The 19,882-nt window shown below is 45.2% G+C and overlaps 1 protein-coding gene across 6 annotated transcripts in view; it reads right to left on the reverse strand.

The window, feature by feature from the left end:
• The window catches only part of LOC109868290 (cyclin-I), a 65,801-nt gene that overhangs the window by 9,513 nt on the left and 36,406 nt on the right, over nt 1-19,882 (reverse strand). For 5 of the 6 annotated variants that reach the window (XM_020457731.2, XM_031803120.1, XM_031803121.1 and 2 more), the window contains 3 exons: nt 3,864-3,998; nt 1,213-1,287; nt 552-692 (listed from right to left, as the gene is read on the reverse strand). In XM_020457731.2, coding sequence (XP_020313320.1) covers nt 552-692; nt 1,213-1,287; nt 3,864-3,998 — 351 coding nt within the window. Of the gene's footprint in view, nt 1-551; nt 693-1,212; nt 1,288-3,863; nt 4,002-6,230; nt 6,303-19,882 lie in introns of those variants that run through there. The other variant, XM_020457735.2, reaches the window with a different exon arrangement.

The raw sequence follows: 19,882 nt of genomic DNA on the forward strand, positions 1-19,882 counted from the left end.
TTCAAGCCTCTAGGGTGATTCTGTCTAGGACACTACTTCAAGCCTCTAGGGTGGTTCTGTCCAGGACACTACTTCAAGCCTCTAGTGGTGGTTCTGTCTAGGACACTACTTCAAGCCTCTAGGGTGGTTCTGTCTAGGACACTACTTCAAGCCTCTAGTGGTGGCTCTGTCTAGGACACTACTTCAAGCCTGTAGCGGTGGCTCTGTCTAGGACACTACTTCAAGCCTGTAGCGGTGGCTCTGTCTAGGACACTACTTCAAGCCTCTAGTGGTGGTTCTGTCTAGGACACTACTTCAAGCCTCTAGGGTGATTCTGTCCAGGACACTACTTCAAGCCTGTAGCGGTGGCTCTGTCTAGGACACTACTTCAAGCCTCTAGGGTGATTCTGTCCAGGACACTACTTCAAGCCTGTAGCGGTGGCTCTGTCTAGGACACTACTTCAAGCCTCTAGTGGTGGTTCTGTCTAGGACACTACTTCAAGCCTCTAGGGTGGTTCTGTCTAGGACACTAAGACAGGACTATGAACGTGGTGACAGAACCCAATACTCACAATGTGTAGAAATTCCAGCGGAGTTGCAGCGTGCAGGTCCCAGTTGAGTTTATCCAGAATGATCCTCTCCATTCTCAGTATCTCTGATGGGGAGCAGCCACATCTGCTGCTGCTGGCCAAGTCACGCAGCAACGGCACACGCTGCACACGACTTTGGGTTAGTTGGGTTCAAAACAACAATAGCAAACACGCACCAAAGGCAGCCCACCAACCATTTCCTCTCTGCACACCAAACATTTCCTCTCTGCCCACCAACCATTTCACCAACCAATTTGGCACCAAGAACTCTAATCATATTATTTCAACTTAATTGTCTGACCTCCTAATGGTACCAATCACAGAGCCGTATGGTGTCGTATGTAATGATTATGTATTCACTAAGGAGACTGATGGTGTCGTATGTAATGATTATGTATTCACTAAGGAGACTGATGGTGTCGTATGTAATGGTTATGTATTCACTAAGGAGACTGGTGGTGTTGTATGTAATGGTTATGTATTCACTAAGGAGCCTGATGGTGTCGTATGTAATGGTTATGTATTCACTAAGGAGCCTGATGGTGTCGTATGTAATGGTTATGTATTCACTAAGGAGCCTGATGGTGTCGTATGTAATGGTTATGTATTCACTAAGGAGACTGATGGTGTAGGATGTAATCACCTCGTCCTCCTCGCTGGTTTTGGCAGCCAGGAAGTAACAGGCGATGGCGATGCAGCGGAGGTACTTTGGACGGGCCTGAGTAGAGAGAGAGAGAGAGACTGGGTCAGGAGGACTACGTGATGTCACTAGTCCTCACTGTCTAAACTCGGCACCCTGGGTTCCAAATGTTCCCTGTTCAGACAACTTGCCAGGTACACACAGAAGGGTAACTAGCTCAGGCCTATCACTTTGGAAGGGCCTGAAAAGGGGAGAGAACGGAGTCACTGGGTCAGGACTGAAGAGGAGAGAGATCGGAGAGACTGGGTCAGGACTGAAGAGGAGAGAGATCGGAGAGACTGGGTCAGGACTGAAGAGGAGAGAGATCGGAGAGACTGGGTCAGGACTGAAGAGGAGAGAGATCGGAGAGACTGGGTCAGGACTGAAGAGGAGAGAGATCGGAGAGACTGGGTCAGGACTGAAGAGGAGAGAGATCGGAGAGACTGGGTCAGGACTGAAGAGGAGGGAGATCGGAGAGACTGGGTCAGGACTGAAGAGGAGAGAGATCGGAGAGACTGGGTCAGGACTGAAGAGGAGGGAGATCGGAGAGACTGGGTCAGGACTGAAGAGGAGAGAGATCGGAGAGACTGGGTCAGGACTGAAGAGGAGAGAGATCGGAGAGACTGGGTCAGGACTGAAGTGGAGAGAGAACAGAGAGACTGGGTCAGGACTGAAGAGGAGAGAGATAAGGGAGACTAGACATCTACCACTATCAGATTAGAGCCATAATGGAGACAAGACATCTACCCACCCCTACTACCACTATAAAATTAGAGCCATAAAGGAGACTAGACATCTACCCCCTCACTACCACTATCAGATTAGAGCCATAAAGGTGACTAGACATCTACCACTATCAGATTAGAGTCATAAGGGAGACTAGACATCTACCACTATCAGATTAGAGCCATGAAGGAGACTAGACATCTACCCCCCCACTACCACTATCAGATTAGTCACAAAGGTTACTAGACATCTACCCCCCCACTACCACTATCAGATTAGAGCCATAAAGGAGACTAGACCTCTACCACCCCCCCAGTACCACTATCAGATTAGAGCCATAAAGGAGACTAAACATCTACCCCCCCCTCTCCCCCCACTATCAGATTAGAGCCATAAGGGACACTAGACATCTACCACTATCAGATTAGAGCCATAAAGGAGACTAGACATCTTACCCACCCCACTACCACTATCAGACTGGGTTGGTTCTGAAATCACCATCACCCACTAATTAACTTGTCATTTTTGTAAATTAAGTGTTTATTAAGATAGTAATGTATGGACAGTAGAGTGGAATATGAGCAAAACATTTTAGTGAAGGGGGGATTCGTAATCAATAGTTACATATCGAGATATTATTTTCAATGATACATAGTATCGTTTTAACAATATCGTAATATAATTTTGCCTGCGCAAAAAACTCCATAATTTTTTCCTTCATAGCTTGTTCTTAAATCTTCAGCACTTGTATTTCCATGACGGAACAAAACTCATGGCTCGTCTCTCTGCAGCTGACATATTTTATTTTATAAAATGTATTTAACCATTATTTAAATAATTATTATTTACAACATATGGTGAGCAATATGTTTCAAAACATCGAATCACAATAAAATCACAATATCAAATCGCAATACATATTGTATCGGCTCCTACGTATCGTGATACTATCGTATCGTGAAGTCCCATGGTGATTCCAGCCCTAATGGCTAATACATTTTTATTGTCCCATTGTTACTGATAAAATAATGTAAATGTTGAAAGATAATGATAAAATAATTCCACTCTGAAACCTTATAATTGTATGAAATTGATTAGAATCATAAAATTCTAATTTGATGATGTGTGTTGATTTAATCAGAATTAGATTAAACAATGTATTTGTATAGTGGAAAAACACTGACTGTCTGAGCAAGGCGTAGTTTCGGATTTGAACTTGTATGCGTGTGCCGAAGAAAAAAAACTGAGAACAGTTCAACTGTGTTTGGACCTACCTGGCTAGGCCTCTGAGGAACCTATGATAGCATAGGGAGTACTTCTCAAGGTTTCCCTAATCTCGGGGGAATGGAACTGTCGGCTGGGTAGTGATACACAGTGGTGAGGACTACGGAGAAGGATAAAACTCACCTACTGTTTGTGTGGAAGTATGTGAGTAGGATATCTACTGTTTGTGTGGAAGTATGTGAGTAGAATACCTACTGTTTGTGTGGAAGTATGTGATTAGGATACCTACTGTTTGTGTGGAAGTATGTGATTAGGATACCTACTGTTTGTGTGGAAGTATGTGATTAGGATACCTACTGTTTGTGTGGAAGTATGTGAGTAGGATACCTACTGTTTGTGTGGTAGTATGTGCGTAGCTATAAAATTGATGTCTTTGTATCATGGACTTCAGAACATTCTCTGAATAAACTGTACTAATCTTTTGCATACACTGAGTCTTTGCCTAATTATTTTTACACCCTTGGACTTACAAACCTCGGGGATTGGTCAAAGCTATTGATTGATAGTTATTATCAATGGGATTGAACATTTTCGTGAACAGTTACTTATGAAAAAAGATTTCAGTACTTCATCTAGATAACATTAAAGACCCGTCGGTACCTTACCTTTATAGTGCCTAAAAACCTGTCCAAAATACTGATGGCTAGGGAGAGGGTCTCTGGATATAGCTTGGTGTCATTGTGGAGGTTAATGAGCCAGCACACAGCCTCATCACGCTGGGCAGGGGAGATGTCTGTATCCTGGGAACAACAGAAGCAGAGGGGTCAGTTAATTATATATATATTTTTTAAATCACAGGACACGTCACAGGTTAGTTGCGTCAGTAAACAGTGCTTCACATTCAGAGAAAATGAACTGAAAAAAATATACAATTAGGATATAGGATCAATGCACAACGTATTAAAACCTACTCACTTAAATAACTTACAAAAGTCTCAACCAAAGTCAAAATCATAGGCTTGATTAAACTACAGGACACAATATATAATTTGAGAAAAAACACATGAATGTCAACGAAAGAAAGAAATGCTGCTAACATCTGTTAAAAGTATGTTGGTCCCTTGACAACAAAGTAAACGAGAATGTTAAGACCATGACACAATTGACCTTCTGAAACGACCTGCTTAAGGAGCCTGTATTCTAGCTTCGGTATGCTGCTAGGAGAAGTGAACGTGTGTGCCTTGCATAATCCCTTAAAAGGGATACTTCTGGATTTTGTCCCTATACTTACTCCCCCAGAGTCAGATTAATTTGTGGATACCATTTGTATGTCTCTATGCCCTGATTGCACGCCTATAGGTATCTGCTACAATTCTGCTAGCATGCTAGAAGATACCCATAGTCTTCCAGTCATTGCGGTAGCGCTAGTTAGCAATTGCGGTAGCGCTAGTTAGCAACTTCCTTCAAACTGCTCGCAGGGATATAAAAATGGTATCCACAAATTAATTTGACTCTTGGGAAGTAGATAAAAGGGCATCATTGCCAAAATCATAGGTCTTAGTCGCACAATTTTATATCTACACTGGAAAAAAATTATGAAAAAAAATATGAACGCAACATGTAAAGTGTTGGTCCCAAGATTCATGAGCTGAAAAAAAAAAAAAATATATATATAATTTTCCATATGCACAAAAAGCTTTTTACTTAAAAATTTTGGGCACAAATATGTTTATATACCTGTTAGCGAGCCTTTCTCCTTTGCCAAGATATCAAGAAGCCGATGAACGGCATGATCATTACACAGGTGCACCTTGTGCCGGGGAAAATAAAAGGCCACCAAAACGTGCCATTTTGTCACAACACACTGCCACAGATCTCAAGTTGAGGGAGCGTGCAATTGGCATGCTGTCGGCAGGAATGTCTACGAGAACTGTTGCCAGAGAATTGAATGTTACATTTCTACCATAGGCCGCCTCCAACGTTGTTTTAGAGAAATTGGCAGTAAGTCCAACCAGCCACACAACCGCAGAGCACATGTAAGGTGTTGTGAAAATGTCAACATTGTGAACAGAGTGCCCCATGGTGGTGGTGGGGTTATGGTTATTGGCAGGCATAAGCTATGGACAACGAACACAATTCCATTTTATAGATGGCAATTTGAATCCACAGATACTGTGACGAGATCCTGAGGCACAATGTGAGACCTATTTTTTTTTTAAAGCTACCTTTGACCAACAGATGCATATCTGTATTCCCAGTCATGTGAAATCCGATAGGATTTAGATTAGGGCCTCATGAATTTATTTTAATTGCTGGGAAAAAACTCTAACCAGCAACCAAACTATAACCAGCACAACTCTCACTGAAAGTCTTGCATTCTCCCCATAACAGACCGTGTCTGTTCGTTGGACAAATAACTAGGGGAGAAGTGAAAGCATGAACCTCCGCCACAGCAGGTGCTTTAGTCAATGCCCCTTTGCACTCACAAATGAAAGCAAATGCATTCTCCCCATAACTCTGACCTCAGGTGATATAGATAGCTGGACCAAGGAAATAACCTAACAATTTCACCACCTCCATGGTCTGACATTGGCACCATCATTTGCAAATAAATTCATAAAAAATCCTACAATGTGATTTTCTGGATTTTTTTCTTCTCATTTTGTCTGTCATAGTTGAAGTGTACCTATGATGAAAAATGACAGGCCTCTCTCATCTTTTTAAGTGGGAGAACTTGCACAATTGGTGGCTGACTAAATACTTTTTTGCCCCACTGTAGCTGGACCAAGGAAATAACCTAACACTTTTCCATGGTCTAACATTGGCAGCAGTTAGCCTAGCGGTTAGAGGCAAGCCAGCACAAATAAAATACCTGTACGTATGCGTGTCTTTCGAAGGGGTTGGGTTAAAAGTGGAAGCCAAATTTCAGTTGGACGTTGGGTGCAATTGACCAACACAGCAATTTTAACGACCTGCTGCTTTCTCTTTCATATTGACAACAGTATGTTGTTATGTGTTGTGGGACTCAGCTGACTGCCGGGAGATGGCTTTTTGGGCACGTACACCTTCCACATCAGGGCTTTGAATGCACAGATACCAAGTTGACATCCTGAGGCCCATTGTGAGACCTATTCTTTTTTTGAAACGCTATCTTTGACCAACAGATGCATATCTGTATTCCCAGTCATGTGAAATCCGTAGATTAGGGCCTCATGCATTTATTTTAATTGACTGATTTCCTCATATGAACTGTAACTATCATAATTATTACTTTGTTTAAGCTTTATTTAACTAGGCAAGTCAGTTAAGAACAAATTCTTATTTACAATGACGCTCTAAGATGTTTGGTGCAGAATTTCTCAAGTGAAAGAATGTACACGATAACGAGTCGTCTCTTGTTGAATGACAACAAACACTTCATTGAAGAATCCCTACTGTTGACCAATCACCGAATAAGAGGCGTAGATTTGGCGACCAAACTTCGACTTGCCTCAAATACTGTGTGCACAAAACAGCTGAAAACTTGCCGAAGACGAAAGTGTACAAAAATGTCACAAAATGTTGTCAATATATGACACAAACTGTTTCGGGCAGGAAGCATGAGGACGCCTTTACCTGTAATATGATACTGGTCTAACCAGCACTGCTCTCACTGGAAGTCATTAGCCTCAACAGACATGGATGTGTCCCAAATGGCATCCAACACCCTATATAGTGCACTACTTTAGACCAGAGGCCAAGTGCACTAGGGGAAAAAGGATACCAATTGGGACACAATCAAGAATTTGCTTTAAAAAGTGACGTGAACTAGCCTTGCCCTAAAGCCACCGGGCCATTTCTCACCATTATGTCACCTTGTTAAAGTGACCTGAAATAGCCTTGCCCTAAAGCCACCGGGCCATTTCTCACCATTATGTCGCCATGTTAAAGTGACCTGAACTAGCCTTGCCCTAAAGCCACCGGGCCATTTCTCACCTTGTTAAAGTGACCTGAACTAGCCTTGCCCTAAAGCCACCGGGCCATTTCTCACCATTATGTCGCCTTGTTAAAGTGACCTGAACTAGCCTTGCCCTAAAGCCACCGGGCCATTTCTCACCATTATGTCACCTTGTTAAAGTGACCTGAACTAGCCTTGCCCTAAAGCCACCGGGCCATTTCTCACCATTATGTCACCTCGTTAAAGTGACTCTTGCATCATTGTGAAATTAGTAGTCAGCGAGCAAAACAACCAGTCTACCAGGACCCCCTGTTATTGTCTTGACATGCTTGAATTGACTTTACTGCACTCCGTGTTTGGGACAGGCTCTGCCCGTTACTGCACTTAGTTTATGGGACAGGCAAGGCCCGTTACGGCACTTCGTTTTTGGGACAGGCGAGGCCCGTTACTGCACTTCGTTTTTGGGACAGGCGAGGCCCGTTAATGCACTTCGTTTTTGGGACAGGCGAGGCCCGTTACTGCACTCCGTTTTTGGGACAGGGTATGCCCGTTACTGCACTCCGTTTTTGGGACAGGGTGAGCCCGTTACTGTAGAGGCCAGATGAGCAAGGTCAGAGTCCTCTATGTTGGAAAAGACTCAATATCCGCCACAGCAGGTGCTTTAGTCAATGCCCCTTTGCACTCACAAATGAAAGCAAATGCATTCTCACCATAACTCTGACCTCAGGTGATATATACTGCTCCAAAAAAATAAAGGGAACACTAAAATAACACATCTTAGATCTGAATGAATTAAATATTCTTATTAAATACTTTTTTCTTTACATAGTTGAATGTGCTGACAACAAAATCACACAAAAAATTATCAATGGAAATCAAATGTATCAACCTATGGAGGTCTGGATTTGGAGTCACACTCAAAATTAAAGTGGAAAACCACACTACAGGCTGATCCAACTTTGATGTAATGTCCTTAAAACAAGTCAAAATGAGGCTCAGTAGTGTGTGTGGCCTCCACGTGCCTGTATGACCTCCCTATAACGCCTGGGCATGCTCCTGATGAGGTGGCGGATGGTCTCCTGAGGGATCTCCTCCCAGACCTGGACTAAAGCATCCGCCAACTCCTGGACAGTCTGTGGTGCAACGTGGTGGATGGAGCGAGACATGATGTCCCAGATGTGCTCAATTGGATTCAGGTCTGGGGAACGGGCGGGACAGTCCATAGCATCAATGCCTTCCTCTTGCAGGAACTGCTGACACACTCCAGCCACATGAGGTCTAGCAATGTCTTGCATTAGGAGGAACCCAGGGCCAACCGCACCAGCATATGGTCTCACAAGGGATCTGAGGATCTCATCTCGGAACCTAATGGCAGTCAGGCTACCTCTGGCGAGCACATGGAGGGCTGTGCGGCCCCCCAAAGAAATGCCACCCCACACCATGACCGACCCACCGCCAAACCGGTCATGCTGGAGGATGTTGCAGGCAGCAGAACGTTCTCCACGGCGTCTCCAGACTGTCACGTCTGTCACATGTGCTCAGTGTGAACCTGCTTTCATCTGTGAAGAGCACAGGGCGCCAGTGGCGAATTTTCCAATCTTGGTGTTCTCTGGTAAATGCCAAACATCCTGCACGGTGTTGGGCTGTAAGCACAACCCCCACCTGTGGACGTCGGGCCCTCATACCACCCTCATGGAGTCTGTTTCTGACCGTTTGAGCAGACACATGCACATTTGTGGCCTGCTGGAGGTCATTTTGCAGGGCTCTGGCAGTGCTCCTCCTGCTCCTCCTTGCACAGAGGTAGCAGTCCTGCTGCTGGGTTTTTGCCCTCCTACGGCCTCCTCCACGTCTCCTGTTGTACTGGCCTGACTCCTGGTAGCGCCTCCATGCTCTGGACACTACGCTGACAGACACAGCAAACCTTGCCACAGCGCGCATTGATGTGCCATCCTGGATGAGCTGCACTACCTGAGCCACTTGTGTGGGTTGTAGACCACTAGAGTGAAAGCACCGCCAGCATTCAAAAGTGACCAAAACATCAGCCAGGAAGCATAGGAACTGAGAAGTGATCTGTGGTCATCACCTGCAGAACCACTCCTTTATTGGGGGTGTCTTGCTAATTGCCTATAATTTCCACCTATTGTCTATTCCATTTGCACAACAGCATGTGAATTTTATTGTCAATCTGTGTTGCTTCCTAAGTGGACAGTTTGATTTCACAGAAGTGTGATTGACTCGGAGTTACATTGTGTTGTTTAAGTGTTCCCTTTATTTTTTTGAGCAGTGTAGATAGCTCTTCCAAGGAAACAATTTCACCACCTCCATGGTCTAACATTGGCAGCAGTTAGCCTAGCGGTTAGAGGCAAGCCAGCACAAATAAAATACCTGTACGTATGCGTGTCTTTCGAAGGGGTTGGGTTAAAAGTGGAAGCCAAATTTCAGTTGGACCTTGGGTGCAATTGACCAACACAGCAATTTTAACGACCTGCTGCTTTCTCTTTCATATTGACAACAGTATGTTGTTATGTGTTGTGGGACTCAGCTGACTGCCGGGAGATGGCTTTTTGGGCACGTACACCTTCCACATCAGGGCTTTGAATGCACAGATACCAAGTTGACATCCTGAGGCCCATTGTGAGACCTATTCTTTTTTTGAAACGCTATCTTTGACCAACAGATGCATATCTGTATTCCCAGTCATGTGAAATCCGTAGATTAGGGCCTCATGCATTTATTTTAATTGACTGATTTCCTCATATGAACTGTAACTATCATAATTATTACTTTGTTTAAGCTTTATTTAACTAGGCAAGTCAGTTAAGAACAAATTCTTATTTACAATGACGCTCTAAGATGTTTGGTGCAGAATTTCTCAAGTGAAAGAATGTACACGATAACGAGTCGTCTCTTGTTGAATGACAACAAACACTTCATTGAAGAATCCCTACTGTTGACCAATCACCGAATAAGAGGCGTAGATTTGGCGACCAAACTTCGACTTGCCTCAAATACTGTGTGCACAAAACAGCTGAAAACTTGCCGAAGACGAAAGTGTACAAAAATGTCACAAAATGTTGTCAATATATGACACAAACTGTTTCGGGCAGGAAGCATGAGGACGCCTTTACCTGTAATATGATACTGGTCTAACCAGCACTGCTCTCACTGGAAGTCATTAGCCTCAACAGACATGGATGTGTCCCAAATGGCATCCAACACCCTATATAGTGCACTACTTTAGACCAGAGGCCAAGTGCACTAGGGGAAAAAGGATACCAATTGGGACACAATCAAGAATTTGCTTTAAAAAGTGACGTGAACTAGCTTTGCCCTAAAGCCACCGGGCCATTTCTCACCATTATGTCGCCTTGTTAAAGTGACCTGAACTAGCCTTGCCCTAAAGCCACCGGGCCATTTCTCACCATTATGTCACCTTGTTAAAGTGACCTGAACTAGCCTTGCCCTAAAGCCACCGGGCCATTTCTCACCATTATGTCGCCTTGTTAAAGTGACCTGAACTAGCCTTGCCCTAAAGCCCCCGGGCCATTTCTCACCTTGTTAAAGTGACCTGAACTAGCCTTGCCCTAAAGCCACCGGGCCATTTCTCACCATTATGTCGCCTTGTTAAAGTGACCTGAACTAGCCTTGCCCTAAAGCCACCGGGCCATTTCTCACCATTATGTCGCCAAGTTAAAGTGACCTGAACTAGCCTTGCCCTAAAGCCCCCGGGCCATTTCTCACCATTATGTCGCCTTGTTAAAGTGACTCTTGCATCATTGTGAAATTAGTAGTCAGCGAGCAAAACAACCAGTCTACCAGGACCCCCTGTTATTGTCTTGACATGCTTGAATTGACTTTACTGCACTCCGTGTTTGGGACAGGCTGTGCCAGTTACTACCCCCCGTTATTTGGGACAGGCTGCGTCTGTTACTGCACTCCGTTATTTGGGACAGGCTGTGCCCTTTACTTCCCCCCGTTATTTGGGACAGGCTGTGCCAGTTACTGCACTCCGTTATTTGGGACAGGTTCTAATCGTTACTGCAGTCCGTTTTTGGGACAGGTTGTGCCCGTTACTACCCCCCGTTATTTGGACAGGCTGTGCCCGTTACTGTAGAGGCCAGATGAGGAAGGTCAGAGTCCTCTATGTTGGAAAAGCCTCAATATCAGGCTCTGGTGGCATTGGCACTAACAGCTTTTCTTAACTGAGGAGGTTTTAAAAACAGACCGTGTCTGTTCGTTGGACTAATAACTAGGGGAGAAGTGAAAGCATGAACCTCCGCCACAGCAGGTGCTTTAGTCAATGCCCTTTTGCACTCACAAATGAAAGCAAATGCATTCTCCCCATAACTCTGACCTCAGGTGATCTAGATAGCTGGACCAAGGAAATAACCTAACAATTTCACCACCTCCATGGTCTAACATTGGCAGCAGTTAGCCTAGCGGTTAGAGGCAAGCCAGCACAAACAAAATACCTGTATGTATGCGTGTCTTTCGAAGGAGTTGGGTTAAAAGTGGAAGCCAAATTTCAGTTGGACCTTGGGTGCAATTGACCAACACAGCAATTTTAACGACCTGCTGCTTTCTCTTTCATATTGACAACAGTATGTTGTTATGTGTTGTGGGACTCAGCTGACTGCCGGGAGATGGCTTTTTGGGCACGTACACCTTCCACATCAGGGCTTTGAATGCACAGATACCAAGTTGACATCCTGAGGCCCATTGTGAGACCTATTCTTTTTTTGAAACGCTATCTTTGACCAACAGATGCATATCTGTATTCCCAGTCATGTGAAATCCGTAGATTAGGGCCTCATGCATTTATTTTAATTGACTGATTTCCTCATATGAACTGTAACTATCATAATTATTACTTTGTTTAAGCTTTATTTAACTAGGCAAGTCAGTTAAGAACAAATTCTTATTTACAATGACGCTCTAAGATGTTTGGTGCAGAATTTCTCAAGTGAAAGAATGTACACGATAACGAGTCGTCTCTTGTTGAATGACAACAAACACTTCATTGAAGAATCCCTACTGTTGACCAATCACCGAATAAGAGGCGTAGATTTGGCGACCAAACTTCGACTTGCCTCAAATACTGTGTGCACAAAACAGCTGAAAACTTGCCGAAGACGAAAGTGTACAAAAATGTCACAAAATGTTGTCAATATATGACACAAACTGTTTCGGGCAGGAAGCATGAGGACGCCTTTACCTGTAATATGATACTGGTCTAACCAGCACTGCTCTCACTGGAAGTCATTAGCCTCAACAGACATGGATGTGTCCCAAATGGCATCCAACACCCTATATAGTGCACTACTTTAGACCAGAGGCCAAGTGCACTAGGGGAAAAAGGATACCAATTGGGACACAATCAAGAATTTGCTTTAAAAAGTGACGTGAACTAGCTTTGCCCTAAAGCCACCGGGCCATTTCTCACCATTATGTCGCCTTGTTAAAGTGACCTGAACTAGCCTTGCCCTAAAGCCACCGGGCCATTTCTCACCATTATGTCACCTTGTTAAAGTGACCTGAACTAGCCTTGCCCTAAAGCCACCGGGCCATTTCTCACCATTATGTCGCCTTGTTAAAGTGACCTGAACTAGCCTTGCCCTAAAGCCACCGGACCATTTCTCACCTTGTTAAAGTGACCTGAACTAGCCTTGCCCTAAAGCCACCGGGCCATTTCTCACCATTATGTCGCCTTGTTAAAGTGACCTGAACTAGCCTTGCCCTAAAGCCACCGGGCCATTTCTCACCATTATGTCGCCTTGTTAAAGTGACCTGAACTAGCCTTGCCCTAAAGCCACCGGGCCATTTCTCACCATTATGTCGCCTTGTTAAAGTGACCTGAACTAGCCTTGCCCTAAAGCCACCGGGCCATTTCTCACCATTATGTCGCCTTGTTAAAGTGACCTGAACTAGCCTTGCCCTAAAGCCACCGGGCCATTTCTCACAATTATGTCACCTCGTTAAAGTGACTCTTGCATCATTGTGAAATTAGTAGTCAGCGAGCAAAACAACCAGTCTACCAGGACCCCCTGTTATTGTCTTGACATGCTTGAATTGACTTTACTGCACTCCGTGTTTGGGACAGGCTCTGCCCGTTACTGCACTTAGTTTATGGGACAGGCAAGGCCCGTTACGGCACTTCGTTTTTGGGACAGGCGAGGCCCGTTACTGCACTTCGTTTTTGGGACAGGCGAGGCCCGTTAATGCACTTCGTTTTTGGGACAGGCGAGGCCCGTTACTGCACTCCGTTTTTGGGACAGGGTATGCCCGTTACTGCACTCCGTTTTTGGGACAGGGTGAGCCCGTTACTGTAGAGGCCAGATGAGCAAGGTCAGAGTCCTCTATGTTGGAAAAGACTCAATATCCGCCACAGCAGGTGCTTTAGTCAATGTCCCTTTGCACTCACAAATGAAAGCAAATGCATTCTCACCATAACTCTGACCTCAGGTGATATATACTGCTCCCAAAAAATAAAGGGAACACTAAAATAACACATCTTAGATCTGAATGAATTAAATATTCTTATTAAATACTTTTTTCTTTACATAGTTGAATGTGCTGACAACAAAATCACACAAAAAATTATCAATGGAAATCAAATGTATCAACCTATGGAGGTCTGGATTTGGAGTCACACTCAAAATTAAAGTGGAAAACCACACTACAGGCTGATCCAACTTTGATGTAATGTCCTTAAAACAAGTCAAAATGAGGCTCAGTAGTGTGTGTGGCCTCCACGTGCCTGTATGACCTCCCTATAACGCCTGGGCATGCTCCTGATGAGGTGGCGGATGGTCTCCTGAGGGATCTCCTCCCAGACCTGGACTAAAGCATCCGCCAACTCCTGGACAGTCTGTGGTGCAACGTGGTGGATGGAGCGAGACATGATGTCCCAGATGTGCTCAATTGGATTCAGGTCTGGGGAACGGGCGGGACAGTCCATAGCATCAATGCCTTCCTCTTGCAGGAACTGCTGACACACTCCAGCCACATGAGGTCTAGCAATGTCTTGCATTAGGAGGAACCCAGGGCCAACCGCACCAGCATATGGTCTCACAAGGGATCTGAGGATCTCATCTCGGAACCTAATGGCAGTCAGGCTACCTCTGGCGAGCACATGGAGGGCTGTGCGGCCCCCCAAAGAAATGCCACCCCACACCATGACCGACCCACCGCCAAACCGGTCATGCTGGAGGATGTTGCAGGCAGCAGAACGTTCTCCACGGCGTCTCCAGACTGTCACGTCTGTCACATGTGCTCAGTGTGAACCTGCTTTCATCTGTGAAGAGCACAGGGCGCCAGTGGCGAATTTTCCAATCTTGGTGTTCTCTGGTAAATGCCAAACATCCTGCACGGTGTTGGGCTGTAAGCACAACCCCCACCTGTGGACGTCGGGCCCTCATACCACCCTCATGGAGTCTGTTTCTGACCGTTTGAGCAGACACATGCACATTTGTGGCCTGCTGGAGGTAATTTTGCAGGGCTCTGGCAGTGCTCCTCCTGCTCCTCCTTGCACAGAGGTAGCAGTCCTGCTGCTGGGTTTTTGCCCTCCTACGGCCTCCTCCACGTCTCCTGTTGTACTGGCCTGACTCCTGGTAGCGCCTCCATGCTCTGGACACTACGCTGACAGACACAGCAAACCTTGCCACAGCGCGCATTGATGTGCCATCCTGGATGAGCTGCACTACCTGAGCCACTTGTGTGGGTTGTAGACCACTAGAGTGAAAGCACCGCCAGCATTCAAAAGTGACCAAAACATCAGCCAGGAAGCATAGGAACTGAGAAGTGATCTGTGGTCATCACCTGCAGAACCACTCCTTTATTGGGGGTGTCTTGCTAATTGCCTATAATTTCCACCTATTGTCTATTCCATTTGCACAACAGCATGTGAATTTTATTGTCAATCTGTGTTGCTTCCTAAGTGGACAGTTTGATTTCACAGAAGTGTGATTGACTCGGAGTTACATTGTGTTGTTTAAGTGTTCCCTTTATTTTTTTGAGCAGTGTAGATAGCTCTTCCAAGGAAACAATTTCACCACCTCCATGGTCTAACATTGGCAGCAGTTAGCCTAGCGGTTAGAGGCAAGCCAGCACAAATAAAATACCTGTACGTATGCGTGTCTTTCGAAGGGGTTGGGTTAAAAGTGGAAGCCAAATTTCAGTTGGACCTTGGGTGCAATTGACCAACACAGCAATTTTAACGACCTGCTGCTTTCTCTTTCATATTGACAACAGTATGTTGTTATGTGTTGTGGGACTCAGCTGACTGCCGGGAGATGGCTTTTTGGGCACGTACACCTTCCACATCAGGGCTTTGAATGCACAGATACCAAGTTGACATCCTGAGGCCCATTGTGAGACCTATTCTTTTTTTGAAACGCTATCTTTGACCAACAGATGCATATCTGTATTCCCAGTCATGTGAAATCCGTAGATTAGGGCCTCATGCATTTATTTTAATTGACTGATTTCCTCATATGAACTGTAACTATCATAATTATTACTTTGTTTAAGCTTTATTTAACTAGGCAAGTCAGTTAAGAACAAATTCTTATTTACAATGACGCTCTAAGATGTTTGGTGCAGAATTTCTCAAGTGAAAGAATGTACACGATAACGAGTCGTCTCTTGTTGAATGACAACAAACACTTCATTGAAGAATCCCTACTGTTGACCAATCACCGAATAAGAGGCGTAGATTTGGCGACCAAACTTCGACTTGCCTCAAATACTGTGTGCACAAAACAGCTGAAAACTTGCCGAAGACGAAAGTGTACAAAAATGTCACAAAATGTTGTCAATATATGACACAAACTGTTTCGGGCAGGAAGCATGAGGACGCCTTTACCTGTAATATGATACTGGTCTAACCAGCACTGCTCTCACTGGAAGTCATTAGCCTCAACAGACATGGATGTGTCCCAAATGGCATCCAACACCCTATATAGTGCACTACTTTAGACCAGAGGCCAAGTGCACTAGGGGAAAAAGGATACCAATTGGGACACAATCAAGAATTTGCTTTAAAAAGTGACGTGAACTAGCTTTGCCCTAAAGCCACCGGGCCATTTCTCACCATTATGTCGCCTTGTTAAAGTGACCTGAACTAGCCTTGCCCTAAAGCCACCGGGCCATTTCTCACCATTATGTCACCTTGTTAAAGTGACCTGAACTAGCCTTGCCCTAAAGCCACCGGGCCATTTCTCACCATTATGTCGCCTTGTTAAAGTGACCTGAACTAGCCTTGCCCTAAAGCCACCGGACCATTTCTCACCTTGTTAAAGTGACCTGAACTAGCCTTGCCCTAAAGCCACCGGGCCATTTCTCACCATTATGTCGCCTTGTTAAAGTGACCTGAACTAGCCTTGCCCTAAAGCCACCGGGCCATTTCTCACCATTATGTCGCCTTGTTAAAGTGACCTGAACTAGCCTTGCCCTAAAGCCACCGGGCCATTTCTCACCATTATGTCGCCTTGTTAAAGTGACCTGAACTAGCCTTGCCCTAAAGCCACCGGGCCATTTCTCACCATTATGTCGCCTTGTTAAAGTGACCTGAACTAGCCTTGCCCTAAAGCCACCGGGCCATTTCTCACAATTATGTCACCTCGTTAAAGTGACTCTTGCATCATTGTGAAATTAGTAGTCAGCGAGCAAAACAACCAGTCTACCAGGACCCCCTGTTATTGTCTTGACATGCTTGAATTGACTTTACTGCACTCCGTGTTTGGGACAGGCTCTGCCCGTTACTGCACTTAGTTTATGGGACAGGCAAGGCCCGTTACGGCACTTCGTTTTTGGGACAGGCGAGGCCCGTTACTGCACTTCGTTTTTGGGACAGGCGAGGCCCGTTAATGCACTTCGTTTTTGGGACAGGCGAGGCCCGTTACTGCACTCCGTTTTTGGGACAGGGTATGCCCGTTACTGCACTCCGTTTTTGGGACAGGGTGAGCCCGTTACTGTAGAGGCCAGATGAGCAAGGTCAGAGTCCTCTATGTTGGAAAAGACTCAATATCCGCCACAGCAGGTGCTTTAGTCAATGTCCCTTTGCACTCACAAATGAAAGCAAATGCATTCTCACCATAACTCTGACCTCAGGTGATATATACTGCTCCCAAAAAATAAAGGGAACACTAAAATAACACATCTTAGATCTGAATGAATTAAATATTCTTATTAAATACTTTTTTCTTTACATAGTTGAATGTGCTGACAACAAAATCACACAAAAAATTATCAATGGAAATCAAATGTATCAACCTATGGAGGTCTGGATTTGGAGTCACACTCAAAATTAAAGTGGAAAACCACACTACAGGCTGATCCAACTTTGATGTAATGTCCTTAAAACAAGTCAAAATGAGGCTCAGTAGTGTGTGTGGCCTCCACGTGCCTGTATGACCTCCCTATAACGCCTGGGCATGCTCCTGATGAGGTGGCGGATGGTCTCCTGAGGGATCTCCTCCCAGACCTGGACTAAAGCATCCGCCAACTCCTGGACAGTCTGTGGTGCAACGTGGTGGATGGAGCGAGACATGATGTCCCAGATGTGCTCAATTGGATTCAGGTCTGGGGAACGGGCGGGACAGTCCATAGCATCAATGCCTTCCTCTTGCAGGAACTGCTGACACACTCCAGCCACATGAGGTCTAGCAATGTCTTGCATTAGGAGGAACCCAGGGCCAACCGCACCAGCATATGGTCTCACAAGGGATCTGAGGATCTCATCTCGGAACCTAATGGCAGTCAGGCTACCTCTGGCGAGCACATGGAGGGCTGTGCGGCCCCCCAAAGAAATGCCACTCCACACCATGACCGACCCACCGCCAAACCGGTCATGCTGGAGGATGTTGCAGGCAGCAGAACGTTCTCCACGGCGTCTCCAGACTGTCACGTCTGTCACATGTGCTCAGTGTGAACCTGCTTTCATCTGTGAAGAGCACAGGGCGCCAGTGGCGAATTTTCCAATCTTGGTGTTCTCTGGTAAATGCCAAACATCCTGCACGGTGTTGGGCTGTAAGCACAACCCCCACCTGTGGACGTCGGGCCCTCATACCACCCTCATGGAGTCTGTTTCTGACCGTTTGAGCAGACACATGCACATTTGTGGCCTGCTGGAGGTAATTTTGCAGGGCTCTGGCAGTGCTCCTCCTGCTCCTCCTTGCACAGAGGTAGCAGTCCTGCTGCTGGGTTTTTGCCCTCCTACGGCCTCCTCCACGTCTCCTGTTGTACTGGCCTGACTCCTGGTAGCGCCTCCATGCTCTGGACACTACGCTGACAGACACAGCAAACCTTGCCACAGCGCGCATTGATGTGCCATCCTGGATGAGCTGCACTACCTGAGCCACTTGTGTGGGTTGTAGACCACTAGAGTGAAAGCACCGCCAGCATTCAAAAGTGACCAAAACATCAGCCAGGAAGCATAGGAACTGAGAAGTGATCTGTGGTCATCACCTGCAGAACCACTCCTTTATTGGGGGTGTCTTGCTAATTGCCTATAATTTCCACCTATTGTCTATTCCATTTGCACAACAGCATGTGAATTTTATTGTCAATCTGTGTTGCTTCCTAAGTGGACAGTTTGATTTCACAGAAGTGTGATTGACTCGGAGTTACATTGTGTTGTTTAAGTGTTCCCTTTATTTTTTTGAGCAGTGTAGATAGCTCTTCCAAGGAAACAATTTCACCACCTCCATGGTCTAACATTGGCAGCAGTTAGCCTAGCGGTTAGAGGCAAGCCAGCACAAATAAAATACCTGTACGTATGCGTGTCTTTCGAAGGGGTTGGGTTAAAAGTGGAAGCCAAATTTCAGTTGGACCTTGGGTGCAATTGACCAACACAGCAATTTTAACGACCTGCTGCTTTCTCTTTCATATTGACAACAGTATGTTGTTATGTGTTGTGGGACTCAGCTGACTGCCGGGAGATGGCTTTTTGGGCACGTACACCTTCCACATCAGGGCTTTGAATGCACAGATACCAAGTTGACATCCTGAGGCCCATTGTGAGACCTATTCTTTTTTTGAAACGCTATCTTTGACCAACAGATGCATATCTGTATTCCCAGTCATGTGAAATCCGTAGATTAGGGCCTCATGCATTTATTTTAATTGACTGATTTCCTCATATGAACTGTAACTATCATAATTATTACTTTGTTTAAGCTTTATTTAACTAGGCAAGTCAGTTAAGAACAAATTCTTATTTACAATGACGCTCTAAGATGTTTGGTGCAGAATTTCTCAAGTGAAAGAATGTACACGATAACGAGTCGTCTCTTGTTGAATGACAACAAACACTTCATTGAAGAATCCCTACTGTTGACCAATCACCGAATAAGAGGCGTAGATTTGGCGACCAAACTTCGACTTGCCTCAAATACTGTGTGCACAAAACAGCTGAAAACTTGCCGAAGACGAAAGTGTACAAAAATGTCACAAAATGTTGTCAATATATGACACAAACTGTTTCGGGCAGGAAGCATGAGGACGCCTTTACCTGTAATATGATACTGGTCTAACCAGCACTGCTCTCACTGGAAGTCATTAGCCTCAACAGACATGGATGTGTCCCAAATGGCATCCAACACCCTATATAGTGCACTACTTTAGACCAGAGGCCAAGTGCACTAGGGGAAAAAGGATACCAATTGGGACACAATCAAGAATTTGCTTTAAAAAGTGACGTGAACTAGCTTTGCCCTAAAGCCACCGGGCCATTTCTCACCATTATGT

Source organism: Oncorhynchus kisutch, linkage group LG23 (assembly GCF_002021735.2).
Source record: "Oncorhynchus kisutch isolate 150728-3 linkage group LG23, Okis_V2, whole genome shotgun sequence".
Taxonomy (NCBI): Eukaryota; Metazoa; Chordata; class Actinopteri; order Salmoniformes; family Salmonidae; genus Oncorhynchus; species Oncorhynchus kisutch.